At 41.2% G+C, this 22,021-nt stretch overlaps 1 protein-coding gene across 17 annotated transcripts in view; it reads left to right on the plus strand.

Annotated features, from left to right (window-relative positions):
* nalcn (sodium leak channel, non-selective) overlaps positions 1-22,021 on the plus strand; it is a 99,266-nt gene that overhangs the window by 51,410 nt on the left and 25,835 nt on the right. For all 17 annotated transcript variants that reach the window (XM_074658658.1, XM_074658659.1, XM_074658667.1 and 14 more), the window contains one exon: positions 1,718-1,792. In XM_074658658.1, the coding sequence (XP_074514759.1) occupies positions 1,718-1,792 (75 nt within the window). The remainder of the gene's footprint in view (positions 1-1,717; positions 1,793-22,021) is intronic.

The raw sequence follows: 22,021 nt of genomic DNA on the forward strand, positions 1-22,021 counted from the left end.
GCAGTACTCTATTCACACTCTTATTCTGGTATTGTGGTCAGTAAAAGCAGGATGGTGAAAATAAGTGGCAAAAAGGATGCATGAATTGTTTTCTTAATGCACTTGATTAGTGCCCCCCCACCCCTTCAGCATTCTCTCAAGTGGTACATCTAATCATAGTTAATCAGACTTGCAAGCGTAAGAAGTGCTGACATTTCAGTGTTTGGCCTTCTAATACGGGGAGCGTTCAGACAACACAGACAGTCTGCGGATGACTCACACTTCAACCCCAGACAGACAGGATGTCTTCCAGAACAGAACAAGCAACAAATGTAATTACTCAGCAGACTTTGTACTTTTGGAAAAAGCCTTATTTTTATGGTAATGGGGATAATGACATTTACATATTGTAAGGTGTTCACACACTGAGCAGAAGGTAACACACACACACACCGCTTGCTTTGTCACCGTTGTGTTGCAGATAATCAAATCCCCCGAATTCAAAAGAAAAAAGTCAATTCCCGCACACACTTATCATATCTGCTGATATTGATTTATTTAATCCAGGCGAGCACAACCGACTTTACTGTCTTTCAGAGGCTGTATCAGGCTGAGTGTTAGAGCCAGGTAGAAAGGTACAAATATCATATGACACCAGAAAATGGGTTCTATGGGTACCCACTAGTCTCCCCTTTACAGACATGCTCACTTTATGATAATCCCATGCATTTTTTTTACCAAAACCATGCGTTTTTTTTAATGCAGTATGAATGTGTTATTTCCACCTATACAAAAATGTTATATTTTATTATTTCTGCAAACTGGGGTCCCTAAACTGTCTTAGAATTACATCATATCAATGTAAAGGTGAGACTACTGTGGATCCAATGACCCCAATTGTATTAATGTGTGATGATGTTAGTCCCCATAATAGCCATTTCATTGCAGTGAGACCATTTTTTTAAACTTGACTTCACTGTATAAAATGACCTGTGGTGACATCTACGATAATCACAGCCTCATGCCACTTTACAACCACAAACTAAAGGCCTAGAGCATTCAGAAGATGTATGGCCTTCCCGGGTTTCTGAGCAGTTTACACAACAGAAGCCCTCGCCATCTAATTGCCGAAAAATACAATTCTTGCAGAAATCTCCAAATGTAAAAGGTTTTTGATACCAAATCACAACATGGCTTTTTCTATGGTGTTCCTCAAGGTCTTGGTGTCTTAATGTGGTATTTTGGAGGGATTATGGATCATATTTATCAATTCTTGATTGGTAAGAAATGGTTAAATTTAGCCCCAAATTTGTGTGACAAATGGTATCAAACCAAAAATTGCTGCAACAACTCATGAGACATAATAGAGCATGGGAATGGCCTTCATATGCGTTGATCATAATGTTCTAAACCCTTTTACACTTTAACAATTTATTTTAATTAATGAATTAATTAATTCATGTTTATTTCTGACTAGAACAATTTGACACACAGTGCTGATCTGCATCTCAAATTAATCTTCAGGTTCCCAGCTTTCAGATGATGTACACCACTTCTATGTGACATCTACTGTCGACCTGCTATATATCCTCCTAAAGAACCCCCGCACCCCTCTAAAAAAGACAAAAACTGGTCTATTGTGGGTCACAAAAGGTTAATTAGACATTTCGGTCACAGGAAGCTTTCTCAAGATATGTCTTGATATATGTTCTTATGCACTCCTGTGGTTGCATTTCAGATTCTGCTCAGTCTCTTTGTGGCTGTCATCTTGGACAATCTTGAGTTGGATGAAGACTTGAAGAAGCTCAAACAGGTAAGAAGCCGATACAAATTATGTCTGGAGACCAAACAAGTTCATGCTCAGATCTATAAGGGCAATCGTTATCTGGGAATATGAACAGCTCTTTCATTTGCATATACGGTATTTGTCTCTGAGTTAGTGGTTACCTTGTGCAAGGGAGTTACAGCTTGCAAGCTCAGTTTTCACTGCATAAATTAAATGTACAGTAGATGCAACAACTTACAAATCAATCTCAGAAGAAGAACCTCACCGACCCCACAAGCCTTGCTAACTATTATTACCTATCCACCTGCAAGGCCTAATTTTCACCTGAGAAACTCACTGTGGTGGAAAATTAGACAAGGTGGTTAGACAATGAAGGTTTGTTGTTCTTCTGGATTAAAAATCAGAAAGGGATACTGTTTGGGTGTTTTGAAGTGAGGTTGTATGAGGTACTTATCCATAGTCGGTGTATTACCTACAGTAGATGACGGTCGGCGTGCCCCCAGTTTGGAGAAACAGACAGCAGTTACTGCACGGAAGCAAAGCAATACAGTGCTGCGGACGGGGCCAGCAGCAAAATGTATTTTAGCCACCTAAAATAATCAATATCAGTTTAAGTGTACACTATATTTAGAATCATTTTGCCAGTTTAACTTGTCGTGAGACTATAGTCTATGTTATCTATGCTCTCACCAAAGCAACCAGAGCAGAAAAACTGTTCTTTTTTTTGCGACGTAAAGCTGTTATTTTCAATGGAGTCTGGTGGCTTTGGCGAGAGAATAAATAGATACAACGGCTTCAGTTCCTCGTCGGGAAGGACTGTCTAACGGCAAGGTGAAGCCGTGAAAATATTCTAAATATAGCGTACATTTAAACTGGTACTGAGTTTTTTAGCAGGCTAAAATACTTTTTGCTACTGCCCCCCCGTCCACAGCAGTACATTGCTTCTGTGAAGTAACTCCTGTCTGCTTCTCCAAAATATGGAGGCGTACTGACCTCCATCTATTGTACGTAATACACTGACTAAGGATAAGTACCTCATTCAACCCCACTTCAAAACACCTAAACTATCCCTTTTACAAGTGCTGTGAGTGCTTTCAGTTAAGTCTCGAACAGTTTTGGATTTTTTTTATACTGAAGAGGAGGACTGTCAATCATCTCTTACAGTACACATACTTCTGTTTCTCTGAAGCTAATTCAACCATGGCCATGCCAGACTACACTGAGCAAAGCTACATTTGTGACATGGCATTGCCAGGCTTAGCCACCATGGCTGGTTGATCAAAATGTTAACATTCGACTCTGGTTGTTACATTTGGTGCCTTTAAGTGGTTCATTTGAATGACCCACTATTTAATTATTATTACTATTTTTAATATCTTTTCTTGTTCCTAAACATTATGTTGAAATGCAAAAACAACCACAAAGTAATTTGCTCATTTTGAAAAGATGACAGGGCAACTTCCCATGTCGAGAATATAACCTCAAGAGTTCTATTTGAATTGTTTCAATATGTTGCAGTGAACAGTAGCGCTTTTATCTGTAATTTTGATATCTGATCATTTTCGGATGGATGGTTGGTGTGATTTGGTAACCGACCCTGTTTCCTTTATTTTTGGCGGTGTTACTGTACCGAGTACATACCACATGCTGATTCTGATCAACTACAGCACTGTTCACAGAGATGTTCCGCCAGGGTGATCACTTTGGACTCCATGCGTTTCATTCCTTCCTTATGCTTGGCAGCTTGGTAAAACACTACAGTACAGCTGCCTTTTTTTTTGTCACATAATTTTAAGGACATAGAGCTTCAGCGCCGGGCATGTCACAGTTTTTTTCTTTCTTACTTGTGCAATGTTAAAACAGTTGACTGTGCATGTTTCATCCTGTAGACATGGACACCCCGTGCATAAATTCTTTGAATTTGTAAGGTTTCAATTGATTTGATTTACATAATTGGCTTTTTATTAATCACAGTAGCACGTGGCAAGAATACAAGCACACTAAGTATTCCAGTACAATAAGAATAACAATAGCAAAAGTACTCATATCATTTATAAATGGTAAATTGATAGTTAACTAAAGTTAAGTTAATTGATATTTTACTGTTGACCATTAAATTATAATTATTACTGTTCACTAATTATTAGTAATGTTATAATTTGTTATATTTCAATGCGTAATGTTTTAATTATATAATAATGTGTTGCTATGTAACGTTATTTTAACACTTTATTGTTGCACACATTGTAACATTTTTATATACTATATTTGTGAATGATAACCAAATGATTTGTAAACCTTTAAGAAATAGTTTGTAAAACATCTACAAACACAACATAGATAGATATTTGTAACACTTTGTTAATGGTTAATAATTTGTAAACGGTCTATAATCTTTATTTGGACGGCTACTATAAAGTTGCAACTGATGATTATAATGCCTTGTTAAATGGTTAATAAACACTTTGTAAAGCATCTATAAACACCATTTAGATAGATAGTTAATATTTAACTACTTCATATTTATAATTGGTTTCTGGTCCATCTATCTATGTAATAATTACAAATGATTTCTTAATAGTTTACAAACCATTTGGTAATCATTAACAAATACTCAATTCAAATGAATTAAGAAAATTATTTTAAAAACACTTAAATATAGTATATCAAATGTTATGTCATTAAATACTTTACTATTGTAATCAGAATGTAATTGTTATCGTCTCCTCTCAGCTATGATACAATATATGATTTATAAACTAATTATTTCATATTACACAAACTAATGTAAGCATTACTCATACTTTATAAACACTTAATTATCATTTCATTGTGTGTGTTAACAATAACATAACTAAGTTTGATTAACTATCAATTTACCATTTATAAATGATGGGTATTATAAAGAGTTACCCATGCATTGTCTCTCCACGTGATCTGGAGTACCCGCTGATTTATCCGCTGCTCGTTGTTTGCTGCAACGTTTTATTCAAAAGCTGAGCTCTTTCTGTTGCTACCCTGGGAAGAGTGACAGGGTTGTAATACGTGCCCACATGTGGGCAGGGCTCTGAGTAATTTCTTCATTCTCACCTTTTTGTTTTTGTTTTTTTCTCAGGAGGGTTGAGTAAGTGGGCAATTAGCTTTAATAAAGCAAAACCCTGTTGTGTGAAAAAGCTGGCACTTGCACACACACGAGGCCTCGGCGCTTGTCATTGCTCGACGGGTGAACCAGTTGCTCTCATCAAATGCAAATGAAGTGCAGTTGCAGATGAGCTTCTATAGGGAAATTGTTTTTTTAATGGTCACAGAGAGTGAGAGAGAAACACATTAAATTAAAGCCCCTGGTCAGTTCATGTTGGTGCAAAACTTTAACGTAAATGAATTCATCTATATAAGATCACTGACATGAACAGGTTTGCACACACACACACACACACACACACATGCACACATAAACGGCGTGCACTCATAGCCGGCTGGCAGGTCTCAGCCTGCCTGGGCAGGTTATTTCCCACCCACAGCTGAGTGATTAGGCGCAGTGACTGTAAAATTGCCTATTTTACAGGTGCTTCAATCACGGATACGGAGACCGAATATAAATAGACCACAGATTGTGATCACCCTCCCACAAGAGAAAGCCTCTGCAAACATTTGGCAAAAGCCCAATGACATGGCCAACCTTTCTATAAGAAATACACAAGTGGGCTGAGAGGGATGAGAAACCAAGTACAGTGTATGTGATGAATAATTTTTTTTGCCCGCTGTTTGATGAATGACTTCATTGAGTTGGTAATGTTTGTTATTTGTCCTTAATGTGACCATGACAAGCTCTTTAACAAGGGAAAAAAAAATGACCATGTACTGATAATAGTATTTTTCTCATCTCAAAAACAGTGTGTGTTTCAGTGAGTGCTGGGATGGATATCAATCAATATTTAGATTGAGAGAGTTTGACACATAAAAGCCATGTGTGTATTCTCTCCCCTGAGACATTTTTTAATTCTTTTTTCTTCACAGTTGGTCGAACACACAGACAGTTGCTGTGTTCAAATTAATTGGAAATAATGGAATAACAAATTGAAGCCAAATAAACGAATCAGAGAGCGAGTTCATGCAAATCATATCATTTTTGCCTCGGTATTGTGTGAAGTGAAATAAGCGATGTGTGTGTGTTTATGGTGGAAAGCGGGGGATGCTATACACAAGTTACACACAATACGGGGGATAATGTACATTGTTGGCGGCATAATTAGTGGCATTTATTGGCTAAGTGAGCTAATCACGGTTGCATTCACTGTCACGCTGAAATTTGTAGCTACTGTGGAGAAAATGTTTTTGAAAGTAGCTGGTGACAGTTTATCTTACCCTAACATCCCACTCCCCGTCATGCTCCGTGTGTGTCAGAAATATCAGTAGGAGAACCAGTCAAACATGTCAGCTCACCTTACACGCCATTGTGTTTTGCTTTTACCCATGAAGGACGTGCGTGGTTGCAGGTGTGCCAGCGCCGTCTTCATTGTGTGTGTGTGTTCGGTGCGTACGTGTCACATTAACATGAGAATTCACATGTGCAGCCGAGCTTTGAGCAACAATGCCCGCCTGCGCCGCACAATTATGCATGATGATAGTGAAGCATTCTTCAAATGATTTTCTATGTATGTTGGCAATGTCATGTTCTATGTGACGTCCATTATACAGTACTGTCGACCTTCTGATTTTAACACAATCTTGGAACCCATCGGCTAATAGTCTGATGACGGATAAGCCTCTGGGCGCAAGGGGCTATATTTCTGGGGTTCCAGTGTAGCCAGCGGATACCCGGGCCAAGACTTCTTCTTCCGTGTGCTGCTCATTGTTTACAGTCTGATTAGAAGCTTTAGACGCGAGACCGGAGTTGAAGTTGAGAGATAACGTGTACGACCAGATTGTTTCACAAGTAGTAGCAGTAGTTTCCAAGCTAATTTTAAGCAAATAAAAAGCTAAATCATCATCAGACAATAGCCGGTGGGTTCTAAGATTGCATTTCAGCCAATGTGTTCTGCCGTTATTGATCTACACATTTATTGATCTATTTACCTGCATTCAACCAAGGCTATTGGATTGAATGAATGCTATGGGGTATGACACGTGTAGAGTGTAATTGGATCTGCGATGTTGGAGGGTTGCAGCAGATGGTGCTAGAAATGAAGAGATGGTGCTCAGGGTGCTTTTTGGGTGAGCTTGGCCTGACAGAATCTGCTTGAATGGATGGCGGTCGATATACAATTGAACGTTTTCAAATAGAAAGCATTTGTTTATATTTTCAATAATTGTAGAATTGCAATTCTCACCCATAAAATAGGCTATTATTGACACCCTCCCTGTGGACAACTCCGTGAAACGAATCAATCAACCCCATGTTCTATGATCGTGCTCCAGCTAGTGACATAAAGACATCTTGTAGATCTCCATATACAGCTCTCCTGATCTTTGACTCCAGGCTGCAAGCTTCCTCTCTTAAACCATTCCCTGCTTTTATTAACAATGTTGTTCTGTCAGCCAAAAGTTTGACTGACCCATCTTGGGAATTCATTCCACTTTTAAGTATAATAGGTCTGCAGCATCCTGTTTAAAGCCCTGTGAGTACTGAAGCGTCAGTGGATGAATATAGAAAGGGAAATACCTATGAGTCATAACGCATAAAGAGCTACACACCTGAGAGGCCAAATCGTTTTTTTTAGCTGCTGCTATGTAAATTGCCAGTCACGTCTTGTCACTGAAATCTGAGTAGTAGGCTATGAGCAGTTTGACTGATAAAAAAGTGTTATCATCATAACAGAAACATTAGCCTACAATCATCAGTACGATGTCAATGGATAGTGACTGGACTTGTAAAGCGATGATAGTGCGTATTTCCACCGCTTGACAGAAAATACTGTGTTATGCTGATAAATTACAGTTATCTACTGTTATGGTTAACAGTTAATTAACATGCAAAGGATGAATATTTAACAGTATTTTACAATTATTATGAAATACTGTAAGATACCCAGAGTAAATAGGTTCTATATTGCTGTACGTGACAGGAAATGGAATGCTACAGCTTTTACCTTTTCAACTTAAAGGTGCTAAATATGGGATTGGGAGCATTTCTATTGCCTCCCAACGGCTCTCAACATGGCGACGACGAGTCGGAGGCACGCAGCTAACGATGGTACAGCACTAACAGTTCAAACAATGGTGAAAGAGCTGACAGAGATCGGGACGACGTTATCAGCTGTAACCACCGTATAAGAGCAGAGCAGAAAACAGACGTAATAAAAGCGCACACGGCTGGCCCGGCGATGTCACCAAAGCTCTGCATAGGCTTACTCCTCTATATCTTTACATAGCAAATAGTTGTTTGATGCTATATTAATGCTCTGGATAACGAATTTAGCACCTTTAATAAAGTTGGTAATGTTAAAATGGCATTTCTCTCCTCTCCAACCCACCCACAAATATCTGCTCCATTATTGCCTACATTGGATGGAGTTACCAGGCAACACTTTTTGGTTGTCATCATGTTGTCATCAGGGCTGTTTGACATTTCCACCCATCACTCCATGCATATAAGCTACTTCTCCTTGACTGTCGCCATAGCCAGGTGTGTGTGTGTGTGTGTGTGTGTGTGTGTGTGCGCGTGTGTGTGTGTGTGTGTGCGTGTGTGTGCGTGTGTGCGTGTGTGTGCGTGTGTGTGTGTGTGTGTGTGTGTGTGTGTGTGAAGCAGCAGCAGCACCACTACTGTTTCTGCCCTTGTCTGCTGATTTGATAATGACATCATCAATAATAAGGCATGTAGCTCGAAACATCTGTCATCGTTTGTATGCTGATTGCAGTCCCACCTTTCGGGGGAATGACTTGCATCTGTCAACCTCGACGGACCATTTGTCTTGATTTGGTTTTTCCAACTAAGAGCCAAAGCTTGAAACGTCAGGAGAAGCTGCACAGAGGCTTGTTGGATAGTTGCACTGTGATCAAGCAAACGAGTGTTAGCTCGCTGTGCTGTAACGTCTGGTTGCTTTAGTGTTGCGTGACGTGAGCTGTTGGCAAGTGAAACAGTTCAGAATCCATGCATTGTAATCACAGCCTGAGGAACAGGAATTTAAGTTATTTGCTTTCAACACACACACACACACACACACACACACGCAGACACACAAACACATACAAACCCATACACACACAAGTGCGTGTGCATACACACTCACGTGTACATACACATAAAAAGTGGTCATTAATAATTAGGCAAGTGAGAGTAAGCAGTGCTGCAGCTAATGAACAACCAGCTTATTCTACCAAACTGATGATGAGGCAGGAGCACAGAAGAAGTAGGAAATCACACACCCACACACACACACACACACACACACACACACACACACACACACACACACACACACACACACACACAGAGATATATGCACGTGTGCGCCAGTGCATGCTCCACTCATCAATGTTGATTAGGATAATGCGTTTATTGCGTGAAATTAGGCTTGCTCGAATTTTTTAATGAAATGAAGCCTGGGACAGGAGAAAGGTAGACAGCAGAGGAAAGCAGAAGTGAAGGGAGGAAGTAGACACCCCCCCTCCCGTCCCACACACACACACACACACACTCACAGGTCACTCAGGTCATCACACTCCCAGGTGTGTTTCTGTTCATGGCTGATGTGGAACTTGGGAGCGTGCTGAACTGCTCATGAAATGTCATTTTAAAACATTTATACTGTGCAGCAGAAACTGGTTGAGTTTGGTTGTACACTTTGGGGTCGCTGCTAATACTGCGACAGCACAGTCGAAACGAATGCATTTTTACGAAGATTAAGCATGAATGCTTGCGTTGATCAGAGTCAATAAGCACCCCCTCCGACGGATAAAGGTGGGAGATGCTAATGTGGGAGTTAGTCTCAAAGCATATTGTCTGAAATTGGTTACGACACAACTCACAAATCAAAATAACGTACTGTATGTCTTTTGTCTGACTTACTGTATGTGAGTGCTTCTAAGTCATTAAAACCCTACCAGGAATTACATGCTAGCTTATAATTCTAATGCACAATCCAGGATTTCTTGCACTCTTATCATAGGACATACATTACAGTGGAAACCGCTTATAGTGCAACAACGCTGTTTAAATAATTTGCTTATAGTAATCATGTAGACCGCTTACAGTATTCATTTTCGTTTTTTTTCATACATAAAAACATTTTAAAAATATGTTAGACCAACTTTAGTTGAATACTTTGCCTCGCTGACCGTCTGCTCTCCGGCTGGATACCTGAGGCTGATGCTGCGTGCACATTGATATCAAAAAGGGGAAAAAGAAAGTCATCTCTGCATGAAAAACAAATGCGCATGGGAAAAGCACCCTTGTCAAGTGGATTGATAATGCCTGGCCACGTAATGCCCCCAAAGGGAAACTTTTTCCGATCCTCAACCGGCTCTGCGGCACACATTCAGACCGGTGCCCGTCTCCCTCCATGCCGCTACCGCTTGAGAGAGCAAGGAGCCGTGGCAAAGCGGTGCCGTTCTACACGCACGCTCGCACTGCAGAGCCAGCCAGAAACGGCAAAGCCTCTTGGTGAGGGAAAAGGCAGAAATATTGGCAGCGAGCCAGTAAATAGTGAAGCGGTCCGTTTCATTACTTTGTATTCATGTAATAAATATACAAATGTCAATTAGATGGTAATCTGCATTAGAAATGATGCACAACTGCAAAAATGTGGTTATAATAATTATCCGCTTATAGTGATCAATTTGACCCAGACAGACGTGATCACCATAAGCGGTTTCCACTGTATTTTAATTTATTATCATAGACTATATAAGAAGTGGACGTAGTCACCATGACATCACCCATTGATGTGTGGACTACGGTTTTGAAGCCTCAAATTTGGCTGTCGCCATCTTCCGTCGCCACGTCCTAAATCATCCCCTGCTTTATGGTCTATTTGACTCTAAATGGGACCATAATTTACTAAATAAACATCATGATGTATTGAAGAAGACTTGAAACTAGTGATTGAGACCACAAACTCATGTTTACAATGTTTACTAAGGTAATAAATCAAGTGAGAAGAGCTTCATTTTCTCATAGACTTCTATACAATCAGCCTTCTTTTTGCAACCAGAGGAGTCGCCCCCTGCTGGCTGTTAGAAAGAATGCAAGTTCAAGGCACTTCCGCACTGGCTTCACTTTTCAGAATCGGAGGATGCCACATGGTTATTATACATCGTTTAAAAATCTGAAACGCATGAAATTGTGTTTAAGTTAAAGATTATCGTAGGAGCAGATGACAACAGCGCAGCCATGTATTTGTTTTAGTGATTTGCAGGTAAAATGGTTCAATCTCTTGTTGAATTAGGGACTCAGCATATCGACAGAATGTGTTTGGTTGCTAAATTGTTGGATAATTAACAGGCTTGGAACGGCAGTGAGTCATGCATGCTAGACAGCAACTTTGGAGACACCATTAATGGAATGCCACATTTATTCCGAAGAGGGTGACATTTTTACTCTTTTCTCGTTAGTCTTTGTTCTTTTCCAAGGATAAATGCAGGGGATGTTGTCTCCTTTTTTTCTTCTTTTTCATTAACTTGCAATGTAACCTCAGCTGGCAGTGACCATAAAAGCGCAGACAGTCCTACAATACATCTAAAATGTCAAAGTGCCACCAAGAAGCACCCTTTGTCAATCAGAGGAAGACAACAAGAAGGGGCCAATAGCTGCATGTGATTTGATACAACAAGTTTGTCTATTGGACATTGTTGCTGCCCGTTATTGCTCTATCTTCATCGGTGGTGTTACAGGTCGGTGGGCTTTTGATGATGGGAGAGACTGATGGCCCATCTCCATCCAACAAATCATTCCTGCCCACAGAGCAATGTCTGCAGGACCAAGGGGAGGTGCAGGGAGAGGGGGAAATGTTTATCCTGTGCCGGTAGATATCAACCAAATAGAAAGGTGTTTACCCCTAAGGGCACTGATGATGATGATAATGTGTGTTTGTGTGTATCTGTGTGTGTGTATGAGTATGAATTGTCAGTGGTGATAAATCTGTGTGTACGTGTGCGTTTTTGCGTACACACAAATTTTTGCCTTTCTGTTTGTGTGAAAGTGGAAATGTCTGGCAATCAAACAGGTCCTCAGGCCAGGTGGATGAGTCATGATGAACACGTTTGGGAAATTGTTAAAAAGGAACAAGTAGAAAGCTGGGGAGAGAGAGCGGGAAAAGCTAAAAGCGTAGCTACCTTGCCTTCATCTACAGTCTGTTTACATATTGCATGCAGACAAACCGACATTTGAATCCTTTGCACATTGAGCCCTGAGACCTCTCACTCTGTCCTTTGACATTTTCTCTTGCTCTCCTTCAAAGTCTGGCAGATTCTTATGAGCAAAGAGGAGAGGGTGTAGCTGTGTGAGTGTTTGGTGTGTGTGAGTGGACACATGTGCTCTACGGGCACAGTAATGCTTTTCTTCTCTGACTTTTACCTGCGCGCATCTTCCACAAGCTGCTAACTTGACAGCTGTGAGTGCTAACAACAGCCATTTTCGTTGTTTACGTTCATAATGATAATTTTGGGGAAGTGGCTTTGGAGGGTGGCCTGACTGTCAGTCTTGCCGACTTGGCGACTTTCTCGCTAGATTTAACATCTTTTGACGCTAAAGGCTAAAGGTTACTTTCATTGGAAAAGAGTTGGCAACACTGAGCTGGGTTTTTTGGTTGCATAATTTCAAAATCTAGCTCACTCTTGTTGGTTTCTCCAATGTTGCCGCCAAAATGAGGAACCTCTGTGATAACATTTCAATTTCGGTGTTACTTTGTCGATCTTGTTTTACTGTTTGTTATAACCAGAACATAGAAACACAGAAATGACCTACAGTATAAGCCGGCACCCTGAGTGCAGATACCTGGAGTCACATACTGTATTATACACAGGCATTGACTTTGTGATAGGTCTATTTTTAGATTAGAGCTCGGTTGATAAATTGGCCAGACAAATATATGAGCCGATATTAGGTTATTGCAGATATTGTAGATATCAGCGTGGGTCGAATAACGAGGAGCACCAAAATGCCAGATATGTTTGAGATAATACAATTTTACAAACAGTGAAATATGACCATGTCTGTCCACCAAAAAACAAGTTTATTATTCATCAGACAAACAAACCCACATTGTATCTTGTTCACAATTCCTGAAAGAGCAACTTAACAGCAGCTTCTTCTATTCTTGCTGGCCTCCAGTAGTTTATTTTCTGACCTTGCTGCAGTGATGTACAAGTGTACTCTAGTGTGGTCAGTACGCTGTGACATCACTGTTGGGTGTTATTACAGGACAAACAGACGTAAATCTCAACCTGAGTGGGCAGTGAAACTGGTTTTCAGCCTGTTGTTAACAGTTTTTTTTTCAACTTTCAAATTTAAGAAATCCTTATCAAAAATGTTAGTTTATTTTATGTGTTAATATTAAAGGGACTAATCAGAAATTGCTTTTTAACAGTGACCCTTGTGGCCGTTAAGTCAATGGCAGTCAGCGCCCTGTTGCTTGCGCTTTTGCGCGCACTACCGACACACACAAGACTGATTGACAGGCATCAGGTTGCTTAACGTTAGCAACATTAGCTAGCTAAAAGCACAATATCACTATATATTTCAAATGCTTGGCAGTAATGTAAGTTTACCAAATGAAGCTCCCTCCATGAATGGATTTTTTGCACAAACTGCAACTGCAACTTGAACCTTGATATTCTCAAAGCGAAACTAACTCTCTTCTGCTCCGCTGTTGGCTCGTTTTCTCACACACTCGCTGCCGCTCTCTCTCTCTTGCTTCACCACTCACTTTCCACGTACACACTCTTCGCACTGGCTTTGCTGTGTTTGCCCGACGTCAGCCACATTCCTGTTCTGCAATACGAGCTTCACTAAATATAAATGTGTTGTGCTTCCGTGGAGTTTGTGTTTGAGTCTGAGTTGTGGTGGGAGCTGCTCATTTGTTGGCGTTAGCGGACTCCATTTCTCACCGAACGTTAGCTACGGCTAAGGCACTTGCGAGCTCGCATGACGTCACATCTGCTGGATTTTCCCGGAAAAATGGGCTTGGGTTCTTCACATTAAAATCAGTCTACAGGATGATAGAGGAAACCCAGAAAGTCGCGGAAGGTCAAATTTTTTAGGTTAGGTTACAACCTGTTCACACATTGGTAATAAAAAAGCGCTTTATATGTGTAAAAGGTTACATAAAGTCCATTTAAAGAATTGATATTAGCCAACATATCATTATCTGGTTATTTAAACTCTTCAGTACAGTACCAATATTTGTATTAGTCTCAAAAACACAGTATTAATTGGGCTCTATTTTAGCGGGAAGGGAAGATGAACCCATCAGCTATTCATGAGAGGACGTACATACAAATGCATTCCTTTCATTTCCTGGCCTGGCCATGCTCCAGACGATTTCTCAAGGTGTCTGATCCTTTGTACTCTGTTCATGCTTGTACCCAGTAGCCTCTGTCCCTCGCTATTTTAGAGCCAGACCCACAATGGCCTTCAGAGAGGATTTCCCATGCACATGCTCAAGGATAATTGTCGCTGTAAATATAAGATCTCCAGATTATCTGACCGTGTGAGGTTTAGTTAAAAGCCTCAGAAATGATAAAGTGGACTGCTCTGCTTCATAGCTTGTACCATCTAACCATACTGCCATCTAGTGCAAGGCCTACGCACGCAACATTTGAATTATGATTTGTTATTACTCAAGGATTTATGGCTGGAGCAGACGAATGGGTGTGTGTGTTTATAATTGTGTGCCACTTTGTGCCGTAGAGGTCTATGTGGGCATCATTTGCGGTATGATGGATCATGATGGATCATGATGGATGACTACTCTCTCAGATTCCCAATATATTATCAGTTTAACAGACGTTGTTGTGAGGGAGGGCTCCCTACCAGATGAACATCCATAAAGAAACACTGTGGGGAGTTCCACAGGCCAACAGACAGAGGGTGTGATGCGGCACAGAGGTAATCAGATTGCTGCCCCCAGTGTGTCAGGCTTGTCAAAGCCGGCGTGGAGAGAAGCATGGCAGTGACAGTGTGCGGTTGTCAGTTGAGTTGCGTCTACCCTCTCGTTCCATATTTGTCAGTCGAACAGAGCAAGATCTGGCGTTGACTGCGAGAGATCAAACAGGAGGAGGGGGAGGCGGGTGAGGGAGATGGAGTGAGCGATAAGGGTGGAGGAAGAGATAAACACATGGGGAGGGGAGGGAGAGAAGGGGGAACAGCAGGAGAGGGAAGATGGATGTTTGCTTTGGGTGTAAATGAGGTTTAGGATGAGTAGTCACTGTTCCACAGCTGTGACAGGAACATACAGTGTCACCGTGGCAACAGTGACACAATAAGGGCTCGCCTCTCCAAATCACAACTCATTCTTTTCAATATCGATATGTGCATGTGTGTGTACGCGTAGGGTGGCGTGTTTGTACATGTGCATTCTGTCTGCTCTGTGCTACAGGATTTCAGAAGGCACTCAGCATTGAATATACATTTTTGTTAAGGAGAATTTAGTTTGATCAAATGCGTTATGGAGTGTATGCCTTTTATGGTTCCCCACCAAGGATTTAATTATTTATGAGTTAAGCTAGAAGCCTGTCCTCCATTTACGTGATTTAATGGACCAAGGACTTATTTGGGGATTTAGTGGAGGAGAAGAAAGGCGACGGAGACAGAGGGAGCAGAGAACAGAAGAGCGCACCCCTTGGAGAATCCCAATACAATGTGTTCTTATCTCTTGAATGTCACCTTCAGTTTTCTATTGGAAGACACTCCAGGCACTGTGCCATGTCCCTGCCATGTTCTAAAACACACACAAAAATGGTCAGAACATACCTGTGTATCAAATTATTTTATTATATATTATTATTATTTTTATTTTTTTTTCTGGCTTATTTGTACCTGGCAGCAATCGCACATTCATTTTGCTCAGATTGTTACTCTATACCTTTAGTAAACTCTCCCATTGAGTATAGCATTCCTGCAAACAAAACTGCAAAAACAAAGAATGGAAAGGAAGGCTAAAAGGGAGGCATACCAAGGAATGTTAAGCAGTCATTTAAAAGTGTTTGGACAAAATTTTGTTTTCAGATTTTGCACTCAAGTGAATGTCTTAGTTAAGCTATTGGTAAAATGGTAACAATTTTGTACAAGGCACAGGTACATTTCGCTGACTAGCTCTGTTTTATAGTAAATATCCACACAGATGTTGGACATGTATGGACCAAGCAGATGAAGATGTGTGTCTTCCAGTGCTGTTTGTTTAACACATACATGATACTTGAGTACACTTAAAGGTGCAGTGTGTAGGATCTGATGCCATCTAGCGGTGAAGTTGCAGCAACCAACTGAAACTTCTCCCATGTGTCAAGCATATAGGAGAACTACGGTGGCCAATGCAAAAACGCAAAAACATGAATGGCCCTATATAGAGCCAATGTTTGGTTTGTCCATTCTGGGGTACTGTAGAAATCTGCGGTCGGCTCCGTGAAGAGGACCCACTCCATATGTGGATATAAACGGCGCATTCTAAGGTAACAAAAACACAACGATTCTTATTTTTAAGTGATTATACACTAAAGAAAATATACTAATTAATGATATATTCCATTTGTGCCTATGGTTCCCCCTAAATGTTACGCAGTGTTTGTTTTTTTTCACATGTTTTTTTAATGTTTAAATTCATTATTTTCATTACTTTATTTGGAATTTTAGCCTTAGGGAACATGGGGAAAGAGAGGGAAATGACTTCCAATAAAGGTTCCGCCTGGGATTTTGTGATTTACTGCATGGCATTAGCCCTAACCACCCGGCTAAGGATGTTCTCACAAGACCTGGACCCAAAGGCACACAGATGAATGCTGTATAGTACAAGTATAGTATACCGATACAGTATTAATGGTATCCGCAGTTGTTTTGGGTGTTGGAAGTAGCTATTCGTGGTTTACAGGCTGTGTGGCTTTACAGCAGCTCCATGGCATGGCTCATTACCCAGCTAATGAGAGGAGAGGGTGACCCTGCTAACTCGCTCTCAGCTCTTCCACCCCTGGATATTACAGCTGGACTGACCCAAGGCCGGGGGAACCCAACCAAGACTGTAAGGGAATGTGGAGGGCAAATAGGTTAGTATGTACTGTATGACAGGGACCACACATGTTTTGAGATTTCTACCTATGCTTTTTTGAACATTTTTCATTTTTCATTTTTCAGGCGAGTGTGTGTGGGCAGCATTTTTGTAGGCGGCTGTTCATCACCTCCCTTTTGTTCCGTTGGCTAGTCTCGAAGATATCCGTACTCTATTTTTGCATGTCTCCGAGGCACTTTCACAAGACTGATCAGAGAGTTCAGAGGAATTACACGGTGGGAAAACGAGTATTTGCATGCCTCTCAGAGTCAATAACTTGAGCTTGTGCTTTTTATGAAGGCCTATCCTAAAATGCTTAAATGACCAGAATGCTTGAGAGAGATTGTTTTTTGTTTGTTCTGCCATATCAGTGATTTCAAAGTTGTTCGGGTGCAGCTGGAGGATCAATTGTAAAAGGGCTGTAAGGATAATATCCAACCTTTAGCTGCCTCTTTCCAATCGGATCCAGTGCTCTGTTCGCTTACTTGCAGGGCAGCTTGAAAAAGAAGAACTTTATGGTTGCACATATCGAACAGATCAGGGTCCAACCTCCAGATGGGTTAGTCCAGGAGTTCTCAAACTTGTTGGGGCCAGGGACCCCTTAAAGGGGAGAACATTTTCATGCTTACTAACTATTTGTACTCTTATGTGCCATTGGAACTATTTGTATTCTAAAACCTTTCAGACCTGTATGATAATGATAAACAGAAACACATTTCAATTTGAATCATGTTAATGCCACTTTGTTTTGCCCTGATATTCTGGGTGTATTGTAATCGGATGTTGCTTTAGCTTGGCTGGCTTCATGACTTTGTTTGCAGACACGTCGGATTTTGGCCTCCCGCTGCTGTTGCTTGATATAACTGTGGTCATATTTTCTTAATTTAGCTAGTTTGGGCTTAGCATCAATTGACGATGTGGACTGATTAAAATGTTTATCTATGCTCGCCAGCTAGCTAGCTGGCTAATAAGCTAAGCTAAGCAGCAGCAGGTACAGTTCATTGCTCCCTGAGTGAAGTGATTCATGACAGATTGACGTAACGTGTCACAATCATATCAGAGTTTCTATTGGCCCAAAGCTCACGTGGGTCGTAATGGGCACAATATGCTTGTTTTATTGCTGCAAATGGTCCCCATCTGTAGATATGTACTTTTTAATGATGCAGCACAGTTTTATAATTTATAGCAAATTATTTCATGGACCCCCTGACAGAGTGCCACTGGGGGTCCGCGGACCCCACTTTGAGAATCACTGGGTTAGTCATTCAGCAAAGTGTAGTTGTCGTCATTCTATCAGCAGGGAGCTGCCTTGGAGGGAACTTAGCTGGTCCTGCAGCTGTGAAATCAAGCTGTCATGACAGCTTGAGTGTCTTGTATGTTCTCATGGAGGTATTAATACTGAGCGCAATAGTAAGTAATGTCATTATCCAGAGGTTTTCTTTCTTTTGTCCCTCTTTGCTTATTTGAAATGCTTTTCCTTCCAGCTCCTTTTCACTCCACGCTGTATTCTCCAGCCGCATGTCTTCTGAGGCCATTTTGATGCTGACTGTTTTATCTTCTCCCCATGATCCGACTGACATGTGGCTATGACTGAATTTGGTCTAATGCCAGTGGTCAGCGTTCGCTTTTCTTCCCAGCTTTTCTTCTGCTCTCAGCGTTGGTCAGGAAAGCTGTGGAAATCCCGGACGAAAAGCTCCCCAGCTCAGCCGAGCCTGAAATTGGCTTGAATGGAGGGGGAAAGCAGCGGCAGGTCACCTGAATGGGTCTCGAGGCAAAACACATTAGTCTCGGCTCCATTGTTACACCACCATACACTAAATCTCATCTGTGGCAAGCGAAGCAGTAGTTTTGATTTATCAACCATTCACTGTGGCATAAAGAGAAACACAGAGGCATTTTCTCACACACGCACACTCACTGGGAAATAGTTATCCTTTAACACTTAAACCTGGAATAACTGACTTTTTTACCACACAAACTTGTTAACAAAGTTGCCTAATCACACATCTGGCAGATGCAAAGCAACATTAGCATTCATTAGGAGCCTTGTTTGTGTCCCCCTGGCACATGTGTACTCTCCTAGCAGGTTCATTACCACAAGTGATAGCTTGCCTTTCACATAGGCTACAAGTCGTAATCAATCGTTGCTACAAACTATTGATTATAACCACTTTCAGTACATTGACAGAGATAAATATGCTGGGTGCATTTAAATACACAAATGTGTATGTAATGCATGATATTGGCATGTGCGCACTTATACAGAAGAGAGCTATTCCTCTTCTATGATACAGCAACACCTAAAATCAATAATCAGTAGAGAATAGATTTTTTCTGGTAAGTGCTCTGTTCCTGAGCTCTTGCATGGACATGTGTGCTTTATTGATCCTATGTATTGACCAGACTGAAGGTCCAATGTGTTAAAGGTGCTTTATGTGATATCTAGAACATTAATATAGCAGCGAACAACTATTTGCTTTGTAAAGATATAGAGGAGTAATGTCTACCTGAGCAGAGCACGAAGTCGCTCTCCCTCTGTGTGTGTTGTAATCCAAGCTTCTCCTTGCTTTGTTGACATCGCCGGGCCGGACGCGCGTGCCTTTTAGTGCATGTTCGCTCATATGTCTATGCACTACATACTCAATAGGTGTACAATCGTTCAACATACTTTTGTGTGAATAAACAGTAGTATGTATCTTTTCGGACGCACGGAACAGTAATTTACGTCGTCACTACCTGAGAGCCTCCTTGCCGGTTGGAGACCTGTAACCATGGTAACCCGTGCCAATCTCATGTGATCAAAAAGACGGTTTGTGAGAATCAAAGTCTTAATTAATTTAAAATATATATTACGCCTAGAAATGTGAAATCTTATACTTACAGTTAAATTGAAGCGTTATTAATGTTACAGAGCTGTCCGTCAACATCCATTATGAACGTTGTCGTCACTACTGCATTGCATTGTGGGATATTTATTACGCTGTAGTGTCCAGCATTTCATACTGTAATATTTCACCGGAAATAGTATGCAATTCACGTACTCTTGGTTCCATACTAAGGTTTCGGACACACTAAGATATCTCCCATACTGTTTTAGCATACTGAACAGCATGTTAATATGGAATTTCGGGCGCAACCTTGCTCACAGGCCGCCGCTCTGCGCTACTTTAATACGCCGGTTAAAGATGATAACGCTGTCCTGACCAACGGCGTTGTCGTGGAAGCATAATGCCCACCTTCAGGTTCCCCACCAGGTTAACACTGTTAGCTCTGTCAGAACTGTTGCCTTTGTTTTCACCGTTAGTGCTGTTAGCACCGTTAGCTATGAGCTGCCGACTCAGCTGTCGCCATGTTGAGAGCTGTATGGTGGCAGAAGAAAATCTCTCAATCTCACATTTAGCACCTTTAACTCGTCCAGTTAATAGTAACCCATGGCAATTTATTAATGCACCTACTCACTAGGTTAATATTTTACTGAACAACAGTGTCAATAATTAAGGAAACTATACATTTGGTACTGTAGCAGACAAACAATAAATCTTACATTGGCCTCCTCGACATTTTTGGTATAAGGCGCCCTAGCACCCCCCCTCCCGAAACTAAATGGTCCATTGTACAGTGGTTTCCAATGTTTTCCCAGGGTAAATCTAAATTAAATTCAGTGCGTCCTTTGCTTATTTATTTCCACAGTTGGTGGCTCCCCAGATGCAGCATATAAATAAATAAACAGATAAATTGAATTACATGAGTAAGTGTGCAACACCCATAACCCTAGTGTGTTTATGAGAAAAGATTTTAATAGCAATTCTTTCTGAATGTTCCTCCTCCCCCTGCAGCTCTCTTTTACCTCTTTTGGGAAAATGAAAAAAGAAGGAAGAATGGGGAGATCAGTGAAGGAAGGAGGCAATGAACAGAAACTGAAGTTGAAACTAAGATCCTGAGTCCGGGGCAGACTTTTATAAAGAGATGTGGAAAGATGCTCCCTGTGATGGGGAGGAGCAAATTCTTCTGAGAGGTGGAGATGAACACGGAGACCAGCAAAGGACAATACATGGCACAGAAAGTTTTGCTGTAATGGGATACTGCTGCAGATAAGGGTACAGAGCCTTGGCTAAACTGTACATCTCGCTGAGTTGGCCCAATTGATTAGGACCTTTGGGAACAGTATGATCCATATGAATTCTGCCTTGTGTGTGTGTGTGCGTGCTTGTTTGTGAATTGTTGTTTGTGTGTGTTCTGCTTGCTGGGAACTCAGCGACCAAATGTACAGGTACTATTTGAGATGACTGCAGCAGTTTCTGCAAGTTTCACCCAGAGAACTGCAGCACTAGGAAGAAGCTCTCTATTTTTGCTCAACACATTTTTATTTTCAATCTTATACTGCTGAAGGAGTTCAGGATGGTGTTTTTATTGCTTTTAAGCCATATTAGATCCACAATCCACTCGTCTATTTGTAATCATCCCTTAAGTTTTGCCTCATACTTATTTTCCCATACATTTCCTCCTTTCTCTCTTTTACTTATTTTGGCTTCATGCTCCGTCTCTCTCTGTCTCTGCCTCTTTCTATCCTGTGTCTATCTTGGGAGACATAATATAGACAGAAAGCCGAGGCAAGCAAATGCTGGTACATAATTCCTTGTCTTCACAGTGTGCCACTCGCCGCTCACCCACTCAGGGAAAAAAAGAAGCTCCCACATCTTAGTCTGCTGGAAAACAGAAAATGGATAGACAGATTTCCATTCCCTCCTTTGTCAGGTCTCTCCTTCCCACGGCTGTTATCCCTCAAATACGATGGGCTGTTCCAGCCGTCCGGGCGCTCGCAGACAGACAAGCGCAGACAGAAAATACCAATACACAGGAACAGCGTGAAGAGACGTTCCTGCATTCACAGACAGACAAACGGCATGACGGACAGAGAAACATCCACCAAGCAGCCCAGTCAATATGTTTCACAGCGGTTTGCCCGCTCTGAATGATAAGCTGCCATTCACCAATGCTCCAAATGCACTTCACTTCCAAGCCTAATCTGCAATGCATCAGGGGTTATCTCTAGGCACCC

This window comes from Sebastes fasciatus, chromosome 14 (assembly GCF_043250625.1).
Source record: "Sebastes fasciatus isolate fSebFas1 chromosome 14, fSebFas1.pri, whole genome shotgun sequence".
Classification (NCBI taxonomy): Eukaryota; Metazoa; Chordata; class Actinopteri; order Perciformes; family Sebastidae; genus Sebastes; species Sebastes fasciatus.